The 21,865-nt window shown below is 45.9% G+C and overlaps 2 protein-coding genes across 11 annotated transcripts in view; one reads left to right on the plus strand and one right to left on the minus strand.

The window, feature by feature from the left end:
• Nucleotides 1-13,125, minus strand: part of cux1b (cut-like homeobox 1b) — a 52,877-nt gene extending 39,752 nt beyond the window's left edge. For 5 of the 7 annotated variants that reach the window (XM_057048616.1, XM_057048614.1, XM_057048612.1 and 2 more), the window contains exon 1: nucleotides 12,956-13,125. In XM_057048616.1, coding sequence (XP_056904596.1) covers nucleotides 12,956-13,018 — 63 coding nt within the window. In that variant the 5' untranslated portion in view covers nucleotides 13,019-13,125. Of the gene's footprint in view, nucleotides 1-2,823; nucleotides 3,197-12,046; nucleotides 12,858-12,955 lie in introns of those variants that run through there. The other 2 variants (XM_057048615.1, XM_057048613.1) reach the window with 2 other exon arrangements.
• Nucleotides 13,126-17,686: 4,561 nt separating this feature from the next.
• On the plus strand, nucleotides 17,687-19,991 carry LOC130535388 (4-galactosyl-N-acetylglucosaminide 3-alpha-L-fucosyltransferase 9-like). Of its 4 annotated transcripts, none has more exons than XM_057050385.1 (3): nucleotides 17,687-17,923; nucleotides 18,333-18,561; nucleotides 18,637-19,991. In XM_057050385.1, exon 3 carries the CDS (start codon nucleotides 18,697-18,699, stop codon nucleotides 19,942-19,944), a length of 1,248 nt encoding a protein of 415 aa, XP_056906365.1. In that variant the 5' UTR covers nucleotides 17,687-17,923; nucleotides 18,333-18,561; nucleotides 18,637-18,696; the 3' UTR covers nucleotides 19,945-19,991. The 4 variants fall into 4 exon arrangements, with proteins under 4 accessions (XP_056906365.1, XP_056906367.1, XP_056906366.1 ...); XM_057050386.1 differs by having other exon boundaries at nucleotides 17,689-17,923; nucleotides 18,333-18,410; XM_057050387.1 differs by lacking the exon at nucleotides 18,333-18,561 and having other exon boundaries at nucleotides 18,745-19,991.
• The last annotated feature ends 1,874 nt before the right edge of the window (nucleotides 19,992-21,865 follow it).

Consider the following 21,865-nt stretch of genomic DNA (forward strand, 5'->3'; position numbering starts at 1 on the left):
TTTTAAACATAAACCATTAAAGATGGCTAACTGTCCTCTGTTATGGATTTTTCTGCAGTAGCTCAGGACTCTAAAATGTAAAACTAAATAAGTAAAGCTGATTTGCTGGCGCTGTCTGGCCGTGGAGCAGTTAATGTGGCAGCAGGGTCTGCCCGTGGCCATGGAGCAGCTGCACTATCTGTTAGTCAATTCGAGCGTGTGCAGAGGCTTGTGCACCGCTTGATGAAAGAACCAACCTAATACATTTTAATCAGGTTAAATTAATTGTCGAGATGAATGCTCTAGATCACGAACAGAGGTGTAATTATTATATTGGTAGAGATTAGATACAGGAACAAGAATTGAAGGCCGAGCCGTTTAATGATATTAACAACATATATTAGTCGCTGGCAGATTTTAATCTAAATACAGTCTGCCTTAAGGCTTACTTTGCACAATCTTTTAAAGACTAAAAATCAGGGGTATTTTTAAGCTTCTTTCCAAAATCATCATCAAAGTAGAGGACATATGGCTCCCTTTAAATGAAGAGCAGACAACGACATGGACAGATTCTGAGGACATAATAGTCTTGCATATTAAATAGGCGTCTCCAAACATACCCTATAGATCCCCGGCCACTAGATCCTGCCCAATCTCTTTCTCCAAAAAATACTCCAAAACTAAATGAACACCACAACGGGAGATGACTGATCGGACGCCAAATGGGTAATTAATTGTGGGCAGTGTCCCCAAAATGACACAGTCGGTTTTGGACAATGGACCGTACCCTTTGCCCCCGTCAGCAGACGCTGGGGTTGGCCTCTGTGCCCATCGTGCTGATGGAGCGTAGCAACCGCAAATCCACAATCCCTGCTGGCGACCGTTTGTTCACACGCATCAAACCTTACAGGCCACCAAAGACCACTTCTACCCGTTACCTAAGAAGTGCACGTCAGCCACACACAGTTGACATATTTAAGCCCCAAAAGTGACATAAACTAGACTGAACTGCGTCGTTTCTGGATGTGTTGTGGGACAACAAAATTAGCAATATGCTAACTGTTTGAAAAATACTCATCTGCAACCATTTGATTTTCAAAGTCTCGAAAAGAATCAAACAAACGCAACCACGTTACCAGCTTCATTACATTAAAAGACAGAGATGAACGCTCGAAACATTAAATTAAGAAAGACTAATCTGCAGGGAAATGGACCATCTGGCATGTGTAACATCACTGACTGTCGTCATAAACCAATCAGTTTAAAATGTCTGTCAAAGTCTTTAAAGCAAACTAATGTAACTTTCCAGTAAAAGACTCATTAAATGTAATCAAAGAAATATAAGTGACGGCACAGAAAGCGCGTCAGTTCTTGTCTTGATGTTTGCCTGCAGAAGCCTAAACCACATGGGTGAGTATGTAAGTTCGAGTCCTCTCTTTCAGGTTTCTGACATGAACAGCACGACCTGGCCTGAGTTTGGTATGGTGGGCTTTCCAAAAAGCCAAATCTACCGGTAGGTTAATTTATTAAACCGTTCACATTAACTTCAGCGGCACTGTTACGCTCGGCTAAGGCTGGTTAGCTGTGCGCTGTTAGCGGCCGAGAGAATATGGTGAGTGCAGGGAAGCATTAAGTGAGCCGTAATGTCTGTGTGATTGCTCCAACAGCCTTGCTTGGCTTGGCTGGATGGGCCCACAGCAGCGGCCCCTGTCCCGGTTCATTCGGTCGTCTGGTCAGCTGTAAAGACGATTGGAACAGATTGCCAACACTCCCTAGAGAGACTTCAACACCGACTTGGCCAAGAAGCCTCCCGCACACGGCTCCGCATGCGTGCGCTCTCACATGAATGCACGTGGGCACTGCTGAAGTATCTCGGGGAGCCTGAGCTTTCCGCAAGACTTCTGAGCCTGCTTTCAAAAGAAAAAGTCGGGTAACGAGTTTGCCCGGCGGATTTTGGCAGGCCGAGCGATGTTTGCAGCTAGGAGCTAAGACTCACTCCATCCTGCTCCTGTGGAAATAACACTATTCACAGATGACGGTCACGGATAAACAAATCCTATTACAACTGGTCATCTGACCCAAGGTGTGTGTGTGTGTTTCTCTCTCTCTTAATGAAATTCCTTCCATTCATTTGCAGGCAGAGAGAGCCTTCTATCTGGCTAATTCACTCTAATTACTCTAATGAGCCACAGGTGATGATACAGTGAGGCTGATTAATTAAATGGGAGGCTCCAATCAGGCATGTCTGATTACGCCAATCATATCGACTACCGGCTAAATGAGATAACAGGAGACAGACGCACTTTAATTGAGGTATCAAAACTTCATGGAATTCCTAATGCCCTCACGCTCCGACGATGCCGAGACAGATAGGCTGCTGGAATGACAACAAAGTTATTGTTATGTACACACTATGAAGTCAATCCGGCTGCAGCTGCCGTCTGCGCCGCCACGGTGATCGGGAGAGGAGGAGCAGCGAACAACGGGCGGGATTTACTTCAAATAGCACGCTCGCTAGCTCAATTGTGACACACACTTTAGCCCAGCCACTACCTGCGTATTAAGCTAACAAGGCTGTAGAAAAACACAAAATTGTATCCACCTTGTCAAGCAGGCACCATAAAATGAAAATGGGCTAAAGCTAGGCTGTATTTCCTTACACTGACATAGACAATGTCTTTGCTTTCATCCTGCTGACATATTTAAATACGCTATACGGATATAATAGTAAACAGTAAAGGTGTCTGGGTAGACGTCTTATCTAAAATCAGCAAACTCCGCCCTCACATCCCCATACAGGTTTTGAAACTCTACGCACCCGAGTGTTCGGCGTGCCAAACCTACCATGTGGGGGGTTTTGGCGTCGTGGGGTGGCAGCTCAGTCGGGAAGCGAGAGCCACGGTTTAAAAACTCCACCCTCGCATCCCTTTGCAGTCTCTAGCGTGCTGTGCGCCCGAGTGTTCGGCGTGCCAGACCTACGGTGCGGGGTCGGCGTCATGGGGTGGCAGCTCAGTTGGGAAGCGACAGCCGCGCTCGCTCCACCAACAGAGTACACGATGGCAGATCACAGGCACGCCCCCTCAAAACACAACAGCAGCACAGATAAGAGACTACGACGCAGGCTGCCCGTCTACCTTCCTACGCCGACATAGCACAGCGCACAACTTTCAACGTGCCAGCACAACCCGCGCTCTAAAGCCACATACAGTTTGAGCACACGAGTTACTTCCTCCCGAATCTCTGTTTTTGCTTATCCTCCAAATTTACTTAACCGCTATCGAGCTCAATAGTTTAACTGACAACCAAAGCGCGTGTGTGAATGTGTGGGGTGGTGGTGGGGGGGGTGTTATGCAACTGTGTACATCTGTGTTTGTGTGCACAACAGTTGAGGGGCAGGGGGTAAGCCTACAACCCTCTAAAGTCTAACAAGACGCTTGTGGTCCCTGAGCATTTTGCTCCTTTTTTTAAACACAGATCCATATCTACCAACAGCACAGGAGCTGTCAAGACTCACCTCAGTAAGGCTGACGCAATCCTGGATCAAAAACAGCCTTTTTACACCACAGCCTCGTTTGTATTGATCCTCGTTTCTCTACTGAGAGACCGGCTGTTGTTTTATCTCCCCAACATCCGCGCCTGAACTCTCTTGAAGCTTACTGAAGAGCTCGTCATTATTTTTTTCCCCCTTTCAAGCCAACTTCAGGTTGGATAAGGGGCCAGAGAGGCCAAGGCTGAGCCTAAACACACATTTAATGAGCCTAAGATGGTTTCGGGCATAAAAGAGGTGACACTCGCTTGGTATTGCTTGGCAGAGTTAGAATTTAGCTGCAGGCCTGTGTCGCACAGCGATGGTGAGGAGGCTGCAATAGGAGGAAAGCAGTATGGCGATATGCTAGGGTGCAACGCAGTGGTGAAAGGGCAAGATTTTTCATCCCTGCGTTTACAGGGTGGAACGGCTCGGATATTGAGATCCGAGATAGGATCAGAGGGTAGTGAGCTGTTTCAGCTACGATAAAGGCCACGCATTACAAACAGAGCACCGATAGAGAGAATGAGAGAGAGAATATCACACCTCTCATCCCTGAATTAATGCCTCCATTCTGCAAGGAAGCCATTCTGTGCCAGAAAGAGGAGATTGGGGGGGGATGAGGGCGCAGATATGGACTAAAAAATGGAAACTGTGGTCGCGGAGAGGGGTGATAGGGATTAATCAAGTCTAAGAGGAGAGTGGGGATCTCCAGGCATTACAAGACTGGATCCCAAAGACCCCGGTAATGCTAAACATCGCTAGCTTACATGACTGAACATACAGGTAGCATCATTGCTAGTGACAGGATCTCATGTTCTGCTAGGCTCTAATACTGCTCCGCTGCAGACACCTACATTCCACCGTCCTCCCCGTCACGCTACGGTAAATGCACGACTTTCAGGCCCTGTAACGTAGAATGATTTTTTTCGCCGCTCTTTTCCCTTCGCATCACATTTGGTCATTTTCTCGACATGACACATCTGGAAGATTAAAGTAACATGTTTGTTTGACCTCGGAATCAAAGCCAAGCATCCAAGTGCCCAATTACATTAACATAATCTGGAAATTAATATTTCCATTTTATACTGTCGTCGTCATCCAGCGCGCCCTCGCTTTCTGTCCGATTCTGACACTTGTGGTTGTCAACGTAGCGTGTCCTGTGGCCAAGTCTTACTCAGCCTTTATGGGAACGAGTTTTCTGCTCTGCTTACGCCACTTTAAAAGAGGAAAAGACAAACAGCGGGAGAGAGAATGGGCATAGCTAATCCTTACAGTAATGACTGAATAATTAGCTGGCAGTAGGCTATGTAATGGAGGGTAATTATATCGTTTATTCTGCACTGAGAGAATATTATATAAAGCCAACACGATGAAGGAAGAGGCGAGTTTTGTGAAAAGTAGGATAGGGCATGTGTAAAAGCTCAGGCTCTGTCTATTGATTCATACAAACATCAAACGAACCACTTGAGTAATGGAGGGGAGTGAAGGACAGCTAAAAGCTATTTGGAGCCTTCACTGCATAAAAGACTTGACCTGTTCCACACAGCCTACATATCAAAACCATCAAACAGCAATCAATAGACCAAAGCGGTCAACTCAACAAACCGTCACCCTACTAAAACATCAAAACCCCCCAGCCCAAGCGTCAGATGATAGGCTACACTCAGCTTATCCATTACCATCAGATAAAGAGGAGATAAAACACAGAGCCTAATCCTTTCATGTGTCGTGACAGCCACAGCAGCCTCCGAGGCATTCCTTCAGTCTGCTCTCAAATAGTTTTATGGCGGAAGGCAGTCATTCAGCCAGCCAGCCAGCCGGCCAGCCAGGGTTGTTCTGCTCTGTTTGTCTTATTTCACAGTTTACACGCTGTTTTATAGGTAGTTATTACGGTCGCCATGGTGATGCCATACGTTTTAATGGTATTTTGTTCTTAGGGCAGAGGGTGCAATAAAAGGGGGGGAAAAAACCACACAGACAAGAAGACAAAGGCTCACAAAACACACACACTCCTGCTGGGGAAAAGTCTCTCGTCCCTCCCCGACCCCTCCTCCACCCTTTATCGGTCGCCACAAACGCCGTCGCCCCACCTTCCCCTTCGTGTGAAACGCAGACAGTCCAACTTTGAATTGTCCTCTCTCATCCCGCACATCTGGATCTGATCAGAGGGCCTCCTACGAGTGGAGGCCTCTGGGCCTATTAATAACCGTGCTGCTGAACTCAGGGTCAGACAGCAGTCAGCGGATGAGCCAGTGTCTACTAAACACAAGCCCCCTTCCCCCTTTCTCAGGAGAACAACTCTCGCTTTTAAAGACGAGCTGGCCGGCTGCTGGGCTGAGTAAGGTACAGTAAACTGGAGGCTTCGTACTGACATTTTGCTGCAGTGCATGAGCAGAGGAGAATACCTTTAATTATGGAGAGTATTTTGCACACAACAAGTTCAAGTTCAAGGAGTCTGGCGCCATGTAAGGCAAGACAGATGGTAAAGTCATCATCTGTTTGGCCATTCAGAAAGGACGGGTCACAGAGTCAACTCAGGGGTCAGACCACCTCTGAACTTTGGCTCCAGCCTGACAGCTGCTCGGGTCAAAATACCACCGACAGGTCGTAATTCCATTTGAGGATGGCCAGGGATTATAAATTTTCAGAGTTTGAGTGCAGGTATAATATACCGCACGTGAATCATCACAAATAGACCCGTCTCCCGTTCATAATTCATCAAATGGGTAACGACTGTATAGTGGCACAAGCAGCAGCAATTTATCCAGAAAAAAACTCTCCGACCTTTCTATCCAACACACACCCACCTGCAAATACAGGGTAGTTGAATCATCATAATCGCTGGTAGTTTTCTGCTGAGCCCAGCCGGCAGTCTGTGTTATTTTTAGAGGGCTGACACAGAAGCAGGTCGTCCATTTACTCTGCGAGTTGGCAGAGCGACCATCGCGGCTCTGGTTTCTTTAAATTACCAAAATGGGAATAAGCTAAGTTGACATAAACACCGCAAAGGTGTGGACCCTGACAGCAATGGAGTTAGCTCAGATTGACAGCTAATTCAATTCCATTACTTAACTTTAACATCTTTGTAAACACGTCAATTCCGAGCCCGCGCGATGAAGCCATTACACGTATCATCATCCTACAGGCGAGCTTTGATCCACCCCTTTTTTCTTTAAAGTAACACGGGGGGGTTGCCAAGTGAGCTAGCTGCACTACAATAGCATTAGCAAAAATCTCCATTCGTTCAATTCTGTTGGCACCTTCAATAAATGCACAACACAAATGAGAGAGGCTCGATTTTTGAAGGCTGCTCTCATCTGACGTGACTGTTCGGCCAGCTATGGATCCAGCGCTTTGATGGACAGAGAAATTACACAGAGCGAGCTATTAGCAGATAGCAAGCCGTATCATAATTCAATCCCCCTGCCATCAAATTGCACCAATATCATAATTCAATACTCAGAACCATTAGCCCGCAGTGCACCAATATCATAATTCCATCCTGAGGCCACCAGCCCATGCCAATATCATAATTCAATACCTAAAGCATTAGGACACACCAACAGACATTAAAATTCAATACCGAATGATCAATGATCTAAAAAAGACACCGATACTGGAGTCATGGGTTGACATGGGATCGGGTGCATAAAGAGGCTCCTGCCTTATTTAGAGCAGAGTCTTTAATAACTGAGATAAACAACCCTAAAATTAGGTAGGGTGAGGTGTTCGCTGAATACCTCGGTTATATAAATCATTTACAGCAACAGTTCATGTGATGGGGAAAAAAAACCCCACGTTACCAGGTTTTATGGCGAAAAACACACTGATTAACAACCACGGCGCTGTCGTTAGCCAACTTTGTCAGAAATGCTGGCTCCAAACCTGCAACCTTATTCAGTTGGTCTAAATGATGACCTTGTGGTAACGTGTGGAAATGAGACCACATATTTTTTGGTCGGTTGCCTCTGTTTATAGTTCCAGGCTAACATCTTCAAACCTAAAGTCAAACTGCTGGGACTCTTACCCATGCTTGGCCTGCTGCTTCATCAGAAAATCAACAAATGGAGGAACTTTTGATTCTCTCAGCTGCTTCTCTTTAAGTCTAGGAGATTCAGAAAAGCTTTATTCGCTGCACGAGATACTCGGTGCATCGTGTAGATAAATTCTCAGTAAGATGACGTGTCGATATGTGCAATGCCCTAATTAGACCACTTCCATGGAAAAGATTTGGTGAACACATAAATCAGTATAAAACCATATTTCAGACATTTTATCCTGCTGCTGGTCTGCAGGGGGAAAAACACACATTCTCCTTTGCTTTTTCACAGCTGAATTTCTTCTTTTTTTTTAATAAGCACTTAATTAAGCTAATGAAAACTGCAAATAAAACTTCCAAAGCGAGCTCCGGGAGACTCAGCTCTGAAGACTGAGCTCCCGTTACTGGAATACAGAGCAGCGGAATAATGGAGCCTTCTGTCATGAGATATGGCGAACCTCTGTGGTGCTGTAGGTGAGAGACTCCGAGTGGGTCTGTAAATAATGCCTCCCACTTGAAAGCAGGTCTCACCGAAGTGTTCGCTGTGCTTCGTGGTCGTTGGCAGGAAACCTCGGCCTGGTTAGCGACAAAGCGTTTTGACAGAGGTTTCGTATCACATCTAAAGTTTGGTCGGTGATGACTATAGCTGAGCGGTTGGTTCGTACCGTTCGATGCAACGACACCAGACACTCGATGCTGCCCTGGTGCAGCCAAAGAGGCGGGAAACCAAGTTTTAAAGTTTTATATTTTGGCGTTACCTGCACCACACTAGATATAAAGTAGCACAAACGTGGTGGAAATAAGGTGGAGACATTTAGCTTCACTTTATGAGGATGGATTCTGTCCATTTGGACAAAGAAAAGTGTTAATTAATAGGAGGTTTTATTAGCTTGGATGAAAGCTATTTGAAAGTAATGACCATGGTCTGGAGCCCAAGAATATCCCCAAATTCCACCTTTATTTTTCTCCAGCGACTGTAAAGCTGCTTCTCCAGGTCGGGATCAGGTGACCGGCCCGGCCTTTAAAAAGTCCACCTCCCTGCGTGTAGAAACGCCGAGGATACTTTTCCAATATGTTTTCCTTCGTAATTCTATCCTCACTGTGTAACATTGGGCAGCTTTTGGCTGAATCTGCAAGATCCATTCAGTTTAGAGTTTTCCTGGAACCTCCCTTGAGTTAACCTAACGTAAATGAAGAGGCCACAGAATCGTAAAAGCCATTTAAATTATGAAAATGGATGCTATTTTGGTAGCGCTCTTTTTGACGTCAGAAAATAAATTGGCCAAATTAATTATGTATAAATCTCAAAGTAATTATTCAACACAAAATAGAGAAAGTCTAATAGTGACCAAACATATTAGGGGTGTGAGTTTCTCCCAATGGTTGATGATCATGAGTCTGAATGAGCCACCTTTGAAGCTACATTTTAAAAACGTCGAGTTAAAACACCCAAACAATACCGATTAATTAACTGATCTTATTATAGGGGCTCCATTTAGTTCCAGACCTTTAATGCAACTTAATCCTTTATGTAATCAGCGGTGCTTTAAGTCAAAGTGCAAGAATGCATAAAGGTTAGCGCAACAAAAGGCAAGACTTGAGCGAACAGACTTGACCCATTTTCTTCGTTCCTCATCTCAATAATTTGGGTGAATTATAATATGCATGCTGGATGTATAATTTACCAAGTAACCTCCTGCTATCATTATCATCACGGCCAAAACAGGTATTTCTTGTCATTAAAACTTTTGAATATTAGGATGGTTATCAGAAATGATTATATTAACAAATGCAATTTTCACACACGTTTGCATAAAGCTCCCCTAAAAACCAACCTGATTTCATTTTATTTGCCGTTTACAGACGGGTATTGTCTGCTTTAAATCTTTCAGTCAAAATTCCGCTCTCAATGATCAATTATTGACTTGTAGGCCGAGTCTTCGCTAAACAAGTGAACTACTGAAGAAGACGAAAGGAAAGAAAGCAGACCTTGAGTTCGACGTACACTAAATAACTTATGATTTGGGGAGTATGGGCCTCTGCTGAGAATCAGCTACTGATAAGAAGGACCTGCAGTTTTTTTTTTCTCCCCCAATTTTCCAAGAACTGCACATTCTTCTCAGGCCTACGTGGTGTCGTGTTCCTAAGGCTGTGCTATGAGCTCTCAGACGACATGATGACACAGTCCGGACGAAGTAACGGAGGGCAGCCCAAAGTCCTGACGTGCACTCGCCCCTCGCTGCGAGTCACGCCGAGCTGCTCGCCGCCCACCGCCCACCGCCACACAGTGAGACCTCAGTCCCAACGCCAGGTTTTGTCACTGGGCAGAGAAGCGGTTGGCTGGAGTAAAAGCATGACGTGATGCCCCTTCCTCTGCGCTCCCCCAGCCTGTGCAGCAACAGAGGGGTAAAAATATCCCACCAGTGAGTTTAGACAAGCCGCTCATAAATTAACACTAAAACTCCGACAGACAACAGCAGGCCGGTCGCTGAGAGATTTAAACCACTCAGGTTGCCCGTGACCATAGCAGTGGGATCAACTTACCAAACTCTTTTCCTAAATTTACCCATTAGGCGGCAAGGAACAGGGACAAGCTACAGATCAATTTTCCTAAGCAGTAGACCAACATTCCAAACTATTTTTCAAAATGGCTGTTGGGCACAGAGTTCCAGAGGGTTATGAGGTGAGAAGCGGGCAATTATGCCCAAATATAGAGCAGCATCCAGTGGAGAAGGTCTGTTCTTCATTTACACAGCTTACACAGCAAATAGAAACTATAGGTTTAGTTGCTTTTTGGCTGTTTATGGTTTCATAATGAAGCGCCACCTCTCGCCGCTCTCAAGCAGAAACACGATGTTCCCGGCAAACTGCTAGAATGGGTCTAAAAAAAGGGAGAAAACAGAAAAACCCAACAACAGGAGACAAGAGTGATGATCCCCTCTAAAGAAACTCAACTCTGTAATGGACGGACGGGGATTACAGACGTTAAAACCCTCCTCCATCTGTAATTCACTGTCACCCAGCCATCATCTCTGAATCACTGATCCATTTTGCAAGTGTGCGAGACCTTGCTAAAAGCATCACTGTTGCACCCATTTGTGCTCGTATTGGCGGCGGCGGCGGGGGGGGCATGCAGAGAAGACAAGTTAACAGCTTGCCGTGCCGTTTCAAAGCACTCTCTGTCCTGTAACAACCACCTAGCTCGCTGGTTTCCCACACAGGAAAGGGACACGCTGATCAAACAGGATTTTAATGAACATCAGCAGCTAGAGCCTGAGGAATAGATGCTACGACGGCTTAAAGCTACCGACGTCTAGGTTTGGTTAGATTTTCATCAAAAGAACATTTAAAAAAAAACACATTTCCTTACAGATGCGTCTCAAAACTACAAAACTAAGGACGCGCGGTCCGATCAACTGCGAGAACCAAGCAAAGGAGAACCAAATTGGTTGACAAGGCCGCATGCGGACCGTGATATCAAACAAACCCCACACGATTATCAAAACGTGCGCAGGACAAAAAAAAAAAGGTTCCTCTCTGAAGGCTCTCCTCTAGGAGCCTCTCAGTGGGAGGCAGAGTAAATAAGATGTCATCAATAATAGACAGTGAATGTTCTGAGCAGTCCTGCGTGCACACACACACGCACACACGCTTCCTATCCTGCAGACAGGCCTGCCAACCGCCAGGCTTTTTGCACACGCTCAGATTCACTGTCCTGACTAATCGCTTGTGATAGGGGCCTTTGCCATAATTACCCAGGGCCTTATCACAAACTTATGCGATGCATTTTTCATGTCCTGGCTGCTGGCAGTGCCTTCACTGTCCGTGCTGGCAGTCAATCCATGAAAAAGACAGAACTCAGACAAATTCTCTCCTTCCTCTCTCTCTCTCTCACACACACACACTTTAACAGGGTGAAATGGGTAAAAGCAGGGTGAAGGGCCAAGGGAGAGAAAGGGGAGGAAAAAAAATTAAAAGCGCATTTGGGGGGGAGGTGAGGGAGAGATGGATGAGGGGAAGTAGGAAGGAGGGAGTGATAGATAGTGTGTGTGTGTGTGTGTGTGTGTGTAGGGGGGGAGAAACAGTTTCAATTTTTTTTACATAATGCATGAACAAGAGGGCATGAGGAGGAGGACCAAACATGATCAAATAAATAGAAGAAGTGAAGCCTTGATGATGTGGCATAAGTAAGACAAAGCCAGCTGGGAAGACTTGCTCACTGTCCTTTTGTCTTCGCCTTTCAGGGGCTACAGTGACCTAAATAAAAGTTTAAATCCCGAGCCTGTGCAGTTTACAACATGTATGAGCAATTAGGCTAGCCTACATAGCCTGCGATCTTATGTTAATCACCAAGGACGAGCGGGCTGCCAATATTCATAAATTGCGATTTGAAATGCAGAAATGCGCGTTAAATGCCAGGGGGAAACACAACAGAGCCATTGTCTGCGCGTCTTGTGACGGGTCAAACACGCTCCGACATCCACAACCCTCCTTCTTACACTGAACAGGCCCCAATATTTTTGTTCGCCACCTCTCCGGTGGATCTCTCCCGGCGCACGCCGACGATCCGAGGCGTGCGTGAGACGGACACGTTTCTGGAGTTGGTCGCGATCGAAAAGGTATTCCGTGCTTCCAGTCCGTTTTAATGAATCGCGTCAGCAAACAACGTCCCGTCACATCCACTTCACCCAGGCGTCGCAACCTCGGTGAAAACCCTTTTTCACTGCCGTCGGGGGGGGGGGGGGGGGGTGAATTAAAAAATAAATAAAACAAAATAGGAAACCCGACCGAGTTGATCAAACACCATTCACCGAGCGGACTTCAAAAACTGCACCAAAACCGCTAGCCGACCGTGTTGCTAACGTGTTTTTATATAGGAATAAAACTTCCCGATGTGACACTTAAAAAAGCATAAAGACGCGAGCAAAGAGCTGTTGTCTGGCCGAGCTGCTCGTCTCAACGGTCGGTGTCACCACAGCGCCACCGTATAATGAGTCGCACTTATTTTTTTTTTCTTCCTCTCCCCCAAATTATCCAACCTTACAGCGGCTAAAGCGTCGGGCTAACTACGGCTACTCGCTCCGGTAAAAGTTCTTCAACACGCAATAAAGATAGCTAAGCTAAAGCTTTCCGCTAAAGCACGGCTATTCTGTTTTTATGCGGGCGCATCCCCGCGGCGTCGCCCCGGCTTGCCCAGTTGCGGTGTCCGATCGATGCTGAATTGAACAAAGAGGATCAATTTCTGATCAGCGAGAGAGCCACTTTCATCAATGTGAGGAAGAGGTCTTGAATTCTCTTCCCAAACACCTACGAGGCGGCCGCCGAAAAACACAAAACATCGCCGCCGACGGGCGAGACGCGGCGAAAGCGAGCGGGGGCCGGTGGAAAGGGACGGAGGGAGAACTGACCTGTAGTTGTTGTAAGTCAAAGCGCTTCCAATATTGAAACATCGATCCTGCATTGGCCGCCATCTTGAGACATATTGAGACGGGAATGAGATGCTGATAGAGAGCGCGAGGGTTGGAGTTCAGTGGAGAGGACCGGCTGGCCGGAATACCCGGACTGGATGGCTCGCGCCGCTCACCCTGGCAACCACTGATATACGGAACGGATTCACTGTAAAGGAGTGTCGCCTTAATAACGCCATTATAATTGCTTAAATAGCCTTTTATCAACATACAAATATTACAGGTAAATAACCGAGCCCTCGTCAAATTGCTGTTTCTTTAAATTCGGTAAAAAATAAACGCATTCCTGTGCGCCGAACAAGCCTCTGCGTTATGCCGTGGTTTGGATGGTCGTTATGTTTTGGAGTCTAAAGATCACACCAAAATAATAGCAGGAGGTTACTTGGAAGCCATAGCTAAACAACAACAACAACAACTCCGCCAGGAGCATTTAGCCCCAATGTGTCCTCTGAGACGTGACAGCAATTCACATCTTCGAATGTTTCATTCAATGCGGATCAATAATCAGTGATTCTCTAATATAACAGTGAAATTTAGGGAGTCCCCCCGCCATAAATACAAAAAATATCCAGAGTATGTGTATTTCATTTTTAATTTTCCATTTACTTGTTTTCTGGGCTCAAGATGGTGTTTTTTTAAATTAAACTTATTTTACAATCTTGAATTTGTGAAGATGATATTTTTGTGTGTGCTGAGCTTTCGCTCATTGTTTTCCATTGTGGAAAATAACTTGATATATACAAACAAAATCAACATCAAACAACGAAATATTTTGCAAGTCATTTGGACATCTCTAAATAGCTTTTTCAAATGGGGGGGGGGAGTTATTTACAACGATTTAATTTAAAAAAAAAAGATCTCTGCATTAATTATTGTAAAATCTATAAAACTGAAAAAACTCCTAGACCAAGTGTGCTTGTGCCAGCCCACCCCCACTGATCTGCAGGTATATGGCCAAGTTTAACTGTGGTTGCTGTGACCTTGAGCGCCACTGCTGAGGCAGCAGGGCAACTGACCGTCTGCCTATGACCCCCCCCCCCAATCCAAGCTTGAAAATGTGTAAATAAGCTCTAATTATTCTCATCCAGACTCAGAATGTGCCTTCCATTTACTCTATTGCATATGCCCTTCATGTTTTATATGTCGTTTTCTTTTCCTTTTCTTTCATCACTTCCTCTATATAATTTGGTGTCATGTGGCCCATATTCACATTTTGAAGGTTATAAAAGCTTCTAACAATAATATTTGTTAGTCATTTTTTTCCTCCCCAGTAATGCGGATTTCTTTACAGCCTCTGCACTTTCATTGCAGTTAGTAAAAATAACCCAGAAATTTGCCATAAATAATGACACCTCTTTCACTGTCGTGGTGTGATACAAAGGTGACCATTTTAAAGCTTGCAATTAGCTTAACTTTCTGGTCAGTACTTGATTTGAATCCATTTTGGGACTGCACCCCTGCAGGCTATGAATAGTGCTCATAGTCATCAACTGATATTTGTCCTGAGAAGCTTTGCTTTATTTTGTACTCCAAGGATAGACAATCACTCATACAACTGGGCGCCAATGCCGTAAATTAAAGGCTGATTCATTCATTTGACCATAAGACCCACTCGCATGCTGTTTCTAAAGTCACACACAATATGCAACAGAGGAGCTGATTCATGAGATTTGCCGTGATAAAATCAGCATGAATTCTGTTCCTGCCAGTGTCAATTAATTCTTATGGTCTGTAAAAACAGCAAATGGTCGGCACTGTGAGGCACAATGACTGCTTGTGAGGCTGCACATGTAGTGATGAATCCTAAATTCAAACCTCTTCTTTTGTTCCAGGATCATCGATGACTTGTTTAACTTGTCTCCGAGGTAAACCAGAAATACAGGTCTCGTTCGATCTGTGTTGTAGGTCACTACTGACCCTGGTGTCCAGGCTGCCTAATTTCTTTCATTTGCTCTCACCAGAAAATGACACAATATAACCCTGCACTATCATATAACACTCGTTTTTATCAAATAAACAAGTTTTATTTCAGTAACTGAATAATAACACTATGCTGCTACTGTGATGTGACCTTAATTATATTTGTCGTGTGCTCTTTATATGTCATTACTATACAAATAGCAACACCAAAGGATGTCAAAATGATATTGCTGTTGCAATTCTGGACATGAATTTTGTATCAAGAAAAACCATTACATCGCTGGATGAATGACGTTGGCCTCACTTATCCTTCTGCTCTACTTGATAAACTGTATTGCATTTTTACCGGCACATCCGTGCTTAATAAAACATTGACAATTTTAGCTTTAACTTTAAACACATAACTCTCTTCTTAAGGCTGGCCCGTAACCGCTCGCGGGGGTGTTTGACGTCGTATGAACTTTGTCTCACATCAGGCTTTGCCAATGAGTGACTGCATCCTAACCCTGGGAGTATTGCTGCATGATTGTTTTTAACGGTATTGGTTCTTCCAGGGACTTTCCGCTGTACACCATATGGCAAAATGGGTTTCAGTGGTCGCTCATGTGAAGCAGGAGAGGTGGTACAGTGCTAGTCAGAGCGGAGGAAGCCACTGATCCATTCGCACAGACGACTGTGCTCCTTGCACCTGTAGGTTCAAGCGTGTCCTTGCTTGCCTTTTTATTGCCGTCAATGGTGAAATTAAAAGTTTTAACAGTGGTAGAGGAACAAACTTGAAGCGGCCTCTCTGTCCTTCAGCGTTCCAGCTCTTCTCTGTTTGTGTCCCTTTTCCTCCTCATTGACTGTGCCTGCAAGGTGCTTTTAGTGGGCCTTGTGGTGCCGTGGTGGAGATAGATGCGTGGCCCTTTGGGAGCTACAGGCAGAGACCAACACTGATCATGTCAGACAGTCTGGGGAGGCTGCATAAGATCATCATCACCCAACAGTGGAGTGAATCGCCGCACTGGCACTTTCACACAACCTCTGACCTGATCGGTGCCCTCTGAGGTCATTATCAAGGTCAGGGGTCAGGGAGGGCCCCTCTGATCAGCCAGCGCATGCAGCCCCTCCTGCCACTTCCTCATCTAATCTGTATTTTACCCTGTTTTTTCCCCCCATTCTTTTATTTTCCTCATCATCTCTGTGTCTGTCTGTCCCGCATACTCATCTTCACCATTCGGGCCCAATTGAGTCATCCCTTCTCCTCGGTGTGTGAAAAAGGAAACAAGGAAATCAATAGGGAAGATCCCTGAGTCCCATCCAAAAAGTAAATGCTTCTCTCAGACCAGATCGCTTACAAATGGAGACGGTTGAGCCACTAAGTGAGACGTGTTTGGAGGCTTCTCGGAACAATTTTAAGCAGGGTAAGATGTCAGATGCTGTCGCAGAGAAGAGGGCAAATGAGACCAACGTAGTTACAACGCATGGAGCATCTTCCAGACTGTAACTCGAGCTAAATGCAGCATCGCCGGCTCTCAACACATAACAACAACACATACAAGGTTATTGCTGCCCAGGTTCAAATAAATAAAACAGCTCTGACAAAGATAAACAAACCCCAGTTGTGTGTCATATCCTGACCCCAGTTGCCTCTGCTTCTGCAGAAAAGACATATATGTGTTTATAGAGCCCAGCCACACCAGGCATCTATAACTTATGAGTTTGCTGTGCTCATCTTCCTAACTGGAGATAACCTCAGGCAGGACATTAAATAATGGTCTGAAAATAGAACTGTTGAGATGAAAGGGAGGATAAATAATGCAGAAAGAATACACAACCTCTTATGGGGATAACTAGTCGCACACATACACACACATGTACACACACACACTTAGATTTCTTTCTTCTTCTTTTTTTTGGTACCACGGTGTATAAAAGTCATTGTGTGTCACCAAGAAAAGGAGGATCCAACACAGATGCGCACGCTGGTTGCTTCGTCTCCTCCCACTCTTCATAGTCTCCTTTTTTTTTACCTGCTTACATTCATGACGCATCCGTGTCTGTGAGGAGGAATGATGTTTTCCCAGTCTTGCCTTGTTTTGCCCTGCCCACGAAAGATTGGGTGATTTCCCATCTCAAGTTTGTTTATCTGGATTTGATTATAAAAGTAATAATAATAACAAAAGATGGCTGACACAACTACACAAAGAGCAATCTGTCACTGTTAGATCACCAAATCAAAGCAATGACTCATATTAAGAGTGTGGAAATGCTGGGTCATGTTTAATAAATAAAACATTTGAGACAAACCTTTTTAAAGGCCGGCTTCTGCTTGACTAATTTCCAAGTGAAATGTTTATTCAGTGGCCAAATTAAACATGCATGTCTGGAGAAAAAGCCCCGCGTCACTCTATTTGCAGGGCCCTGAACGCGTCACACTAACCGGGTTTGTGTTTGTGTAGAGAGACACCCAGTGGTGAAGGAAGTGTAACCCTTTTCGGCTGAGGTAAACAGAGGCTACAATGCAGTCTTTATCATCTTGACACGTAGGAGAGCGTAATTTGTTTTGGAGTTTGGAAACTTGTAGGGCATCAGTTTTAATGTCAATCTGCAAAAAAGCGACATTATTCCAGTATTTAATTCACGCCCAGCTCCTCTACTATATGAAGAAATGTATTTACACAGGCTCAAGCTGACAAAACCAGTTTGGTTTCTCTACGTTACCTCTGCCTCGCCCCGGCTTGAAGAACACCGCGTCCAATATATAGGTGTTTACTCAAGCTGAAAGTGCCTGAGAAGCCGAAGGGCCTCACAACAGCTCCTTTCACCTCACACGCATAAAAATATAGATCTGAGCGGTGCAGCTGCAGAAAGCTCTCTTTTCCGCGCGTCTGGATGAACAGGACGTCGTGATTCCACGCCACCGTGGAGGAGACACCAGCTGGGATCAGTTTTACGCTGTCACTTATTAATTGATCCGAACACATGATCGAGGCGCCAAAGTTCACGGTGAGTTCCTGGGAAAAAACAAAATGTTCCATCGGACTTTAGAACGAATATCTCATTAAATAACAATCAAAAATCAGTTTTTTTCTCCTTTTAAAAAAAGGTCTCTTTTGACCTCCAAAAGCCTAAAAGAGTCATTAGACTGAAAAATGCATAAGGCATTAAGGGATGAAAAGGCCCTTCTGGTAAACCTCATTTTAAATTAATATGGCAGGCTCTGCTGTCAAAGTAAGCAGGACTTGGAAATGTTACATTTGGTGTCTTGAAAACGTTGTTTATAATAATCATACATATGCACAAACATGTGATGAGAGAGGAAAGGATCTGCACTCGGAGCTCGGAGGTGCTGATGTTGACTGATGGTGTTGCTGTTTACAAAATATAACCTGTAATTGCAATGTCATCCCAACAGAGCGCATCCCTCAATTACTGAAACTAAACGTCTAACAGGAAGTGAGCGGCCATCGTTTCCCCTCTACACATCCTTCAGGTCTCTCGCCACTGCGGTTACCGTAGATGACAATGGCTGCCGGCCTCCTCTGCAGGGCTTAAATTCCCGTCCATGACAGTGTCTGACCCATAATGATTAAAAGTCTTTTAATACCTGATAAACGATGAGTCATATGTTCCAGCAGGATGAGGTGGTAGAAACCTTTCGCGTATGAGCTCATGTGCTGGAAAGGAAGTGAATTTTTAACCTTGTGTTTTGTTTTCAGATTCAACTGTGACATGCATGACATGATGTGACAATAAAGGAAAACTAGCACCGGGCCCGGATGTTTAATTTTGCTGCCGACCGGCTCATTGTTGTGAATCATCCACAGCTGCATCTGGCGTGTCCTGGATTGTCCACAGCCAGGACGTTCATCACTAGTCCAACGTTTGAGTCTTTGGCGACATTGATGGGTTTTTCCATCCATCACTGTTCCTGGGTCAGATACAGAGTGCGGAGAACATTTCCATGCTTCCATCCCAGGCAGAGGTACATCTTTCCCTCCCTGGCTGTCCTCTGCGTCATGGGCTTCGTTGCTATGTCCCTCCTCGACATGGAGGGACCGATTGACCTCACCTCCCGCAGCCAGATCCCCGAGGACAACAGCGTGGTGACAATACTCCTCTGGTCCCACCCGTTCGGACGCTACAGCAAATTCGGGGACTGCCTGGAGCGCTATCAGATTAGAGGGTGCAGGATCACCGATGACAGGCGTGCGTACGGAGAGGCAGATGCTGTGATCATCCACCACCGGGACATCATCACGGGCACCGCCCTTCCACAGGAACTCCGACCAGCTGCGCAAAAGTGGATTTGGATGAATTATGAATCCCCCACCCACTCACCGGGTTTGGAGCTTTTTGAGGGTATTTTTAATCTCACCCTGACCTACCGGAGGGGTTCCGATATATTCCTGCCGTACGGTTTTCTGATACCCAATACGCTCAGAAGCATCCCCTATAACTCTGATCAGTATCTGAGGACGCCTGCGCCCCATGAACTGATCCGACCGCGCCTCCTGGCCTGGGTCGTCAGCAACTGGAGTGAGTCCCACGCCCGGGTGGTCTTCTACAAGCAGCTCCAGCGGTTCCTCAGGGTGGATGTGTATGGGCGCGCTGGACAAGCGTTCTTTGGGGACGTGGTGGACCTGGTCCGCGACTACCAGTTCTACCTTGCGCTGGAAAACTCTCAGCACACCGACTACATAACAGAAAAGCTCTGGAGCTCCATCGAGGCCGGGGCAATTCCAGTGGTCCTGGGTCCATCCAGGGAGAACTACGAGCGCTTACTGCCCCCAGAGGCCTTCATCCACGTGGATGACTTTGCGACAGTGCGTGAGCTGGCGCAGTACCTGCTGAGGCTCTGGCACAGGCCGGACCTGCTCATGTCTCATCTCAGCTGGAGAGGAGGCTACCGGACACACCGGCCCACCTTCTGGACTGAGCACTACTGCAAGGCCTGCGAGGTGGTGAGGAGGACCAGAGGCAGAACTAATGTGGTCAAAGACTTGGCACACTGGTTTAAATCGTGAAATCAAATAAACGCATAACATTAAAATAAACCACTGAATTTTTAGAAGTGATTGACTCCGCTCCTGTCATTTGAAGACATTTGAAACACGCTAAAATACCCTCATATAATCAACACGGTAACACGTTACAAGCTTCTGTGAAGTAAGGAAGGCGACCCTCAAAGTGCACCTGCACGTGATGTGGCCTTTGCTCTCTAAGGGTGTCTCACGCATGCCGGCATCACTGCCTGTTTGACCCTAAAGGTGTTGGATATCAGAACTAGTCCTAACACATCCTCCTGTGTTTATGTTTACTCAGCATGCCCATTTTCCTTACATTCTTACATTCCCTTGGGTCAAATACCGAGTAGATTCTTGGCTGAAGCGGAAAGAAACGTGTAGCATATTTTGAAAATAGCCTTTAGGAGAGGCTGCAGTGTGGAAAAGGTAAATTTACACCTCTGTGCAGGACACTGAAGCTGATGTCCAGCGCTAAAAAGGTCTTAGAATGGAAAAGTAATAGTAGTCGGCCCTGCAAGTCATGAATGTTGTTAAATCGGAGTTTTATCGGTCAAAGAGACGAAAATAGTAATTATGTCACCCCGTTTTCCCCTGCAAGATAAAATATCACCTTATGTCAAAGGCTGCCAAGTTTGCAGAGGGCTGGGGGAGTTGTTGCTTGGCAACGGGCTGAAATATTTGCTGTATCACTATAAGATATGGCACTCCAAGATGTAGGGGGTAACGTAGGAGAAGTGGAAGGTGATTTCTGATGAATGCCCCAAATCAAAGGCAGTTTAATGTGATTTAAGCCCGTTAACAAGCAGTTGCAGCTTATTACAAAGATCCTTCTCAGGCCTCGTCCAGACGCGCTCAACGGTGCCATTCATAACCTCCGTGGCTCCTGGCGAGAGACACAGTAATCTCATTTGTGCAGCAACAGATGTTTCTCTTAAAAACATCCGTCGACTGGGGAGCGAAAAATCTCCCGCTTCTTCTCTCAGGGGATCAGAGCGGCCGGTCTGGGTCTGTCACATTTGGACGGGTTCTTCTGGAGGCGGGTTGACTTACAGTAAGCTCGCCATGCTGCGAGACATAAACACTGGCCTTCTACGTCCCTTTCACACAGTCTGCGCTGTTTTTTCCTTTCCACGAGGACGCTTTTATGTTGGCAGGGATGGAAGAGAAAAGGAAAATGCATATGAAACAACAAAACCCCCAGACAAATAAGCAGCGCGGCGTTCCCATGGCAGTGCGGCGCAGTAATCTGACGGGTGGATTCCCATGGCTGTGTCTCGCTGCCCCATAGACCTCCATTTTGTCTCACTGATGGTTCCTGTGATTGCAATCATCCATCTTACTGTCAGAGGCAAAAAAAAGGGCAAGGAAGGGGAAATCACGCACGCCATCTCTCTCTCTCCCACTCCCTCGTGTCCAACAAACAAGCCACCCCACTGTGTCGTGCCAACACACAGACCTCAGTCCCTCCGCGTTGTGTGTGTGTGTCTGCATTTGCGTGTGCTCATGCTTATATGATCTACAGAGAGAACATGCGTGGGTGTGCATCTTTGGCTGTCTGTGCCTGCCCATTATGCTGCATGATCAGTCACTGGAGTGTGCACGGGGGAGCGGCGGACACGTCTGATCCTGCAGCTGATCAAAAGCACCAGAGACTCGTTCCCTTGTGGCCTGTGCGAGGAGGCCTCATATCAACACGTCTCTGTTCAGTAGACAGGAAAAACAAGAGGGGAGAAACAGGCGGCGGGGGAGGGGGACGGGGAGGGATGGGGGGTGCATCAGGAGGAACACAGAAACAGGCAGACGAAGTGTAGATGAAAGAGTGCACAAAGAGGCCAGTGTGGAACACATGACAAGGATACAAAAAATATTTTAAAAAAACACGATTAGCTGCCTGTTCTGATGAGCTAATTGTCTGGCAGGA

Source organism: Takifugu flavidus, chromosome 12 (genome assembly GCF_003711565.1).
Source record: "Takifugu flavidus isolate HTHZ2018 chromosome 12, ASM371156v2, whole genome shotgun sequence".
NCBI classification, from domain to species: Eukaryota; Metazoa; Chordata; class Actinopteri; order Tetraodontiformes; family Tetraodontidae; genus Takifugu; species Takifugu flavidus.

Bases quoted from the DNA above. Each gene is read 5' to 3' on its own strand.
- LOC130535388 (XM_057050385.1), top strand. From the start codon at position 18,697: ATGTTTAATTTTGCTGCCGACCGGCTCATTGTTGTGAATCATCCACAG.